General features: G+C 41.4%; 1 protein-coding gene across 1 annotated transcript in view; it reads right to left on the bottom strand.

Annotated features, from left to right (window-relative positions):
- Positions 1–8,297, bottom strand: part of LOC131891831 (beta-1,4-N-acetylgalactosaminyltransferase bre-4-like) — a 38,778-nt gene that overhangs the window by 20,466 nt on the left and 10,015 nt on the right. The window contains exon 3 of the mRNA XM_059241501.1: positions 1,624–1,798. Within this exon, the coding sequence (XP_059097484.1) occupies positions 1,624–1,798 (175 nt within the window). The remainder of the gene's footprint in view (positions 1–1,623; positions 1,799–8,297) is intronic.

Raw genomic sequence — 8,297 nt, 5'->3', positions numbered from 1 at the left:
TCCAAGCATGTTAGCCATAGTCTCTACATTGCTAATGGCTTCCCCATCAACCTCAAAAGGCCCAACAAGGTGTTTCATTTTTCTCTTAGAGTTCGCAAAAGAGAAAAAAGCCTTCAGATTCGACCTGACCTCCTGCACCACCTTACTCTCTGTTTGTAACTGGTCATATTCGATGGAGGCCTTAATCATACCCTGACCTATGTCCAATTTTTTGAGACTACCCACAATTACTGGATTCGAAGTGCTCTTCAGCCTTTTTGCTCGTTTACAACTCTTTTTGAACAAAGTCTTTCTACATTTTGGAATTTTTGTCCGTGTACCACCTTTCGGTACACATTCAGAGATTGCTAACCTAGAACAAAATTCCTTAAAAACTGCAACTAATTTATCAATGGCTGCATCTATGGACGATTCCTGTTTCAGAATTGAAACCAGGTCCAGTTCTTCAAGTCTTTCTATAATCATTGGCCAATGTTCACCTTTGAACTTGAACTTATCCAGACCGACCTTTTTTACCCGTTTTACTCTAAAGCACGCCGACTTTTGAGTTATGGTCGACCCTATTTGAAAGACATGATGATCTGACAGATTACTAGGTGTCACATGGACATACTGGATCAGATCAGGGTCAATAGAAAACATCAAATCCAGAACGCTATTCGCTCTGGTGGCTACACCAACACGCTAGCAGAAATTGCGCTGGATCGCAAATTCTTCCAGCTTTTCAAACAACTGAGATGTCGATTTCGAAATGGGAATATACCCATCGGGACTAGCCTCCCATTCTGCAACGCTAGCCGGAAAATTAAAGTCCCTGCAATAAAAACCTTTGAGCAAACTGCCTGATCCAACTCATTTCCAGTGAATTGGAGAGCTGACATGAAAGAGCTTACTGATCAAGAAGGGTTCAATACATTGTTACAATAGACAAATCAAGACTTAGAAGATGCCAAACTAAGACCTCTACTTCTCCATTCGACATTTGTACACGACTAATTTGCAGATCATTCCTAACATATAGGCATACACCCCCATGTGGGAGTATGGGATTATCAGGGCGTATCCTATCACAACGAACTAAGTTGAAACCAACTATGGTTAGTTCTTCATCTAAGACCCCTGGCCGAAGCCAGGTTTCTGTTATAGAGATGAATGCAATCTCTCTCTCAACGGCTAGTTCTTCTAAGATCTTAACTTTTGTGTTGTCTTTTTTTAGAAATCAGGCACTGCACGTTCAAATATAGCCCCTTTACGGGCCTCTCTTTTGACGAACCAAATTCACAAGATCTTGGACCATCCTCTCCAACCCTAAACCTCTCGCTTATCAACAAAGCTACGTTCTACTGGAGACAAATAATGAGCTAATGGGGATGGTTGGGTTTGAGGAAAGTGTTGTTGTTCACAGCGGGTATACAATACGTTTTTCAATACGTGAAAATTCAAATTCAGTAGGTGCCTTTCACCTGTGACTGTGGATGGAACAACATGAAACAAGCCATCTAAACGATGCAAATCTAAACGGTGCTTAGGAAAAGTTTAAAGCTTCTTTTCTATTTCAAGAAACTCGGTCGAATCCATTTGTACTCTCTAAATCTTTTTTTTAACATCTTTGTGCATAACCTACCTGATTTACCACGTAAATCCCGTAATCTAGTTGCTGGCGCTGAAGGAATGGATGCATATGTTGAAGGAAGAGAGGTAAATGAGTTGGTCGATTGCGATATGGAATCACAATAGCAACTTTGTGGCGTGCCACGCAGCCTTGAGGAGAATATCGTCCACCCAGGGCCACATGTTTCTATTCAAATGGAAAGAAAATTTTTAAAAGAATTTACATTTTTGCCCTATTTATGATTTACATATCTTTAATTCATATTGCTATTGTAAATATGAAGTTCGCATTATAGAAAAAAACTTATGTAATAAGCCGACAAAGAAAAAGAGCATAAACCTTTATTCTGGTCAAAAATGGCATATGTTGGTGTTGATACACACTCAAATCAGAGTGTCCAATAATTTAGCTCCTTTCATCCCACTAACGGGGAGCTTCAAGATCGGTAGCGTATAGGATTTCCAAATAAACTGGTAGTGCGTCTTGGAATATCCATGGGCCTCATAGCTGACGGGTTGGTAGGTGTGATTCAGGAGTTGTGGGCATTAAAGATATTTCCTTTTTATGTGGTCTCAATTCGATCAGAACTCAATATTATGGATTGTAGCGAATACATAAAAATAGCACCCTGGCTCATAGTGAAACTTGTTGACAATAAGCTCAACTAGTTTAGGGAACTGAGAGATCAAGTTCGACAATCTAATCTTGAAATCGTCAATCATTGACTTTATACACGGACTTCTTGAAATATGGACTGCGAACGAGCTTCCCGGCAAATCAGCCTGCTCTTGGTCATAGTTAGAGGGCTTGTAGTCATAGCCACTCTGAGCCACTTTTGGAATCAAAGTAATAAAATTAGAAACGTAGATCTCTTCAATTAACGTTAGGTCAATTTCATATCATTTACATGCAAACTTGATCGTTTCAAAGTTATGTTGTCCAAAGCTTATGTAGCTGACCAAGAGCAGGCCGAAAATTCAAATTTTGTGTAGTGTTTACTACATAACTTTGAACATGTCTCCTGAGTTCCCTAAGCATAGGTTTGGGCGCAAACTTGGCTAAGTTTATCTATTCAAATGACCTTGCGGTCGTATGACGTGCTTATTTGGAATAAGATGAGCAGTTTAGGAGATAGGATATTTTTGCTTCCGTTTGCAGTCCATATCTCTAGAAGTCCGTGCTTTATACCACCAACTCAGTATTCAGGGCAATGTGAAGCCATTTCAAGGCCAGAGCTGAGCTGCTTGAATGCTAGGACAAAAGCAAAAAGGCTATCAACTCTAAGACCCATGGCTACAATTTAGATGTGCCCATTACCTATTACAGATATCCTTTAAGTACCTTTTCATCATAGGTCTTTGTCTCTAGAGTGTGCCTGCAAGCATGGTCTGTACGGTATGCTTCTTATTGTCAATGTATGTCTATGGTCTCCAAGGTATTACCAAGGTCTCAACATTGTTTTCAGGAATTTTTCAGGAAAAAGTGGGTTGAAAAGGACTTCTTCATTACATTTTTTTGGCTTTTTTTGTTTTTTTTTTTTACTTTTTTGAAATTCGTGTTCAAATACGTTCGTGCCACCCATTCGTCTATTACTACCAAGACCTGCCGATTAAGTGGATTCTACATGCCCATGTGCTACTTGCTTGCACTCACAAGTGACCGAAGTTCAACCAATGCTCCCTGATACAACAAATTCGTGATTGGATTGCCAGGACACGATCACGTTCTTTGGTTAGACTTGGATCAACTTAATAGCCTTTGAACAAGAACAATGTTTACGGGTCTTAGGTGAGCAAGCTGAGGATCCTCGATCATTCAATCTACTCTGTTCATCATCCATTAACTCATCATGACTTTTTAAGCCCTGACATTGATCTTTCTGAGAGCAAGAGAGTCAAATAAGAACTCAACATTTTTGGACAATTACCATTCGATTAGGATAGGTCAAAAACACAATTCTTGCTTGTCAAGGACCTTAAAACCTAAGATTGTTTTTGAACAGATATCCCTCCTGAAAAATCATTGGCCTGCTTCATACGTCTGCTTATCATTCATCCAAGCACCGTCTCCATCTGATGATGAAGATATCGCGTAATTTGTTACCCTCTCAGCTCGATAATCGAAAATAATTCTAGTAATCCAGTCCAATCAACAACTCCGACAGAGACTTGTTGAACACATCACGAACTTCAGATAAAAAATCTAGGGACCCTGGACCCTGGATGCAGAGACCCGCGAGGTTGAGTATACGTCATCAAATTCGAGCGATCTGATTGGCTGCCAATTGTCAACAAACATGGGCTTTGTTTGGAAACTTTCTCAACAGGGAGTCAGTCACTTCCAAAAAGACCTAACATGTTTGCATTGCATAAAAAGGCAAAGCTTTGAATGGTTTATGACAAATTTGATTCTCCTTGGGTTCAACCAACATATTCTACAGCATTAAAGTGTCTTTTAAATTAAATTAAAATCTTTATTGCGAGATTGTTTCTCATTGGATCGGTATTTTCGTGATACAAATTTGATACATTTACAATGCTGGTCTCTTGCCCGTTCTGGGTTGAAGGAGCGCAATTCGAGGCGATGATCCATTACAGCAATGGGGGTGGGGGAGAGACCTGGGATCGAACCCATGAACCCGAGCATAGCTCGATCGTGCGTTAACCAATTGCACTACAACCATCTCTCTTTTGCCACTAGAATTGCATCAGTATGCGTACGCTATTTCTCAATAAAATGTAGCTGTCACGCTGATTTCTCGCATGCTGCCAGTGTCAATTTGGACTAAAGCACTTCAAAGAAGAAAGTACAACCATAGTCAACAAATGAAATTGTAAAGTATCTGGGACTTGTTTCTTGAGAGACTCTGGAAATTCACATGCCATAATGTTAATTTGAATAGTCTAATGAAATATGTTTGCAATCTAATCTAATCAAAAATGGGTTCAGAAAGTATTTAGAAAGCAACAATACTTTTTTTAATAATCTAAAATACCATCATATCCATAAATCAGCTTGTCTTGGAGTAGAATTTCGCAGTGTCCTTGAAAACAATCTTCCATGGTGCTTGTCATGACAGTACTCTTTCTTACACAGCGCATCAATTCGAAATCTGTTTGGAAACTTTTTAGTTCATCTGATCGCTTACTTTTTCGAAGTGGAGCCACTTGTCAAACCTCGCACGTCTCTGACCAGGTTCTCTAGGAAAATATAACCTCTTGATTGTTGTTCCTCGATCGTTAAGCCCGCCCAGTTATGCTGCTTTGGGTACATTAAGGTCAAAACAAGTTTTCACAATTTTTACTGAGCCAAAGAAATTGTAAAGAGTACATCATTTTCAACCCATGGTAACGAACCCAATCCAAAAACGAACATTGAAACAATTCCCGCTTACTATCTTCTAACAGTCCCGGTCTTGCTGAATTCAATACGAGATACCATTTTGCTCCCCTCGTCCATTTTTCTAAATTAATGGATTTTGGCACCGTGTCTAGCCTTGAAATGGCTTCACATAGGGCATGTAACCCAAGAGAAATTTCAGAAAAATGAAGTGCGGCAACACTGATTTTCATCATTTTGAGGAGGGAGAAATAAGACAAACATTGTAGTTAGAGGGCTAGTCACTAGACTAGTGCTAGACTAGCACTCTAATTGTAGCCAACCTGCGCTCGCACTCGCGCTTGAATCCAATAGAATTTTCAACGATCGAGCAGGTTATGGTACAAAACTCAAAAAAATGATATTTCTTTGTGCAGTGTTATTGCACTAAACTCTTTGTTTCAAAATCAGAATACTGTTTGCTTCACCCAGCCGGGAAACTGAATTAAATCACACATTTGGTCTATGCCTGGTGCACACTGACTGTAATGTTTGTCTTCCTCAAAATATTCAATATCAGGGTTGCCACACTATATTTTTCTTAAATTTCCTTCACTTAACATGCTCTATTGCACTGAAGGTGGTGCGTTGTGGTACACAAGGTATAAATAAATTAAGGGCCTCCTTTGGAGTAAAATCGAATCATTCGTGGTTTGGTTATAGGTTTTTCAATAATCCCTTTTAATGAAAACTGGAGACTCAATCTGATCAAATCTTTCTTTGAGTTAGGGGGTAAGATTTTCAGGAGCGACAAAGAGCGGGCCTTAATTTCTTAATTTCTTTCCACCCTGTAGATAGAGCCAATGATTGACGATTTCAAGATGAGATTGTTGAACTTGATCTCTTAGTTCCCTAAACTAGTTGGTCTTTTTGTGAACAAGTTTCAATATGAGCCATGGTGCTATTTTTATGTATTCGCGACAATCCATACTATTGAGTTCTGATCGAATTGCGACACATACCAATTACTTGGCCTATCCATATATACTTAAATACTTTTTTACTTACAAAAAATAAATGCTAGCCCAAACATTGGAAAGACGTAAGGTAAAAAAAATGCTAGCCCAAACATTTGAAAGACGTGAGGTCAAAGATCGTTATTTGGAATTGCGGACATGTCGCCTCCTGATTATCATCAACGAGGACTTTCCACGACCAGTATTTGCTACACAAGACTTTCCAGGGGTTCAGACGGACCAAGAGTTTTGAACAATTGTCTCCAAGTCTGATCTGACCTGGAAAACAAAAGTGTATAGATTCTATACCGGAACAAACAACAGACGAGAGTATGGAGACTAAACTTCACACTGTCTACACCAAAGTTTTTGACGACTCCTCTGAACTCCATTCCTTGAAAGGCCGTATTGTGGGTAAGCGGATGCGTATCCCTCTCAATAAGGGATATCACCCCTTTGCAATTCACGCCGCCCGACAAATCCCTTAACCTCTTTGGGATAAGGTTGAACAGGAGCTTAATTATATGGAGGATCATGGCATTTTGAGTGCGTGGGTGACAAGCCATCATAATGGTGCCACCCCGTGGTCATCGCATCAAAACCCAACGCCAAAACCCTGATTTGTGTCGACCTGACCAGGTTAAACACGAAAGTCATTCGTTCGCCCCAACCAACAAAAATTCCCTCAGGAGGTAATCTCCGGATTTAACCAGGATGACGCCTACTTTGCCAAGCTCACACCCTTTGGTTGCTACAAGTTTCTGCGTCCCCTGATGGGATTTATATCCAAGGAGACTTCTACTCCTACAGAGGCGACATAGCTATGGATGGCTTTCCCGTAAATAAGGTCATCAACGATATGGGACTTGGTAGACACACTTTTCGTCAACTTGACTCTCTTGTGTGCGACACTTTAGAACGGTGTGATAAACACAACTTGACGGTGAACAAGGAGAAGCTGAAGTTGTTCTCATCTTCAATCACTTTTGTGGGCTATGTAATTGCCCAGAACTCAATCCGGGTGGACCATTGGAAGCTTTTGGTCATAACCAACTTTCCACTGCCGACCACAATTTCCGACCTCCGATCCTTTATGGGTTTAGTGAACCAGTTGCAAGCTTTAGCTCATGTTTCTAGTGCGGCCAGTCCACTACGCGATATATTGAAGAAACGACTTCACCTGGCTTCAAGATCATTCTTTGGCTTTCGAAGCCACCAAAAAGGTCTTAGTTTCACCTCTGGTTCTGGCCATGTTCAACCAACGGGTCAAGACGACGCTGCTGACCGGCGTATCGAAGTTGAAGGGTGTCGGATTTGCCCTCCTCCAGAAACAAAGAGCCACGGATCATTGGCAACACATCCAATGTGGCAGCCGATTCCTCCAGGACACGGAATCCCGCTACGCTATTGTTGAGCTCAAGGCATTGGCGATCTGGTGGGCCATCACCAAATGCAAGATGTTTTGTCCGGTTTTCCTCACTTCATGGTTCTCACTGATCAAAAGTTACTTGTTCCATTGTTCAATAGATTCACAATCGATTTCATTGAAAATCCACGCGTCCAGAATTACTGGATAAAACTCCTCACATGCTCGTTCACGGTGGATTGGAAGCGGGACAATCTCATCCTCAAGAATCGATGTTACCAAAATGTCGGCCCCCTGACGGCAAATAATGACCAATCCTTCCTGGATATCCCGTTGGGACGTGGTTCCGGCCCAATGTCAATCCTTTGCCGTCTAGACGCAGTGGTGGTCAGATGTGGCCCACATGCCACACCTTACAGAAGAGGCAGAGGTAATCCATTGTCGGCAATCAGAGGAACCCCTGGATGGCAATTGTAACTGGCATGACGAAAGGAGGTCAACCCTGGACATTGAGGAAACCGTCGCCCTCCACCAAGGGCCCTAGGACAACCCGTTTTAGCGTCCAGGAGGAAGAGGCGGAAACCAACGTGGTACGGGAAAGTCTTCAGCAAGAACAGTCACATTTTTCGCGCTCAAGGAGAAAAGTCACATTTTGGTTCTCAAGGTGAGAAGTCTGTTTTGAACCTCTCCGAGAAGTGACCATTGAACATTGAAAGTGAAAGCAACTCCCATCTTTAAGCTCTTGTTGGTATTTGAACGAGAACATTTTGATAGACGTGCTGGAGGTTGAATCGATCCATTTTGAATAAGGACAGTGAAAGTCAACGCTTGGAGTCGGGACCCAGGAAGCCGTGCAGAGTCAAGAGGACCTGGGGAAGTGCATAGCATACTTCAGTGAGCCAGTATAGACGAGTTGAAAAGTCTCTGGAGCTGAGTACAGGTGCAACTTCTGAGTTATACTCCGTCAATTCGATTCTGGACTTTC

This window comes from Tigriopus californicus, chromosome 12 (genome assembly GCF_007210705.1).
Source record: "Tigriopus californicus strain San Diego chromosome 12, Tcal_SD_v2.1, whole genome shotgun sequence".
NCBI lineage: Eukaryota > Metazoa > Arthropoda > Copepoda > Harpacticoida > Harpacticidae > Tigriopus > Tigriopus californicus.
Note: the sequence above shows the minus strand (reverse complement) of the source record. Positions and strands in the feature narration are given on the sequence as shown.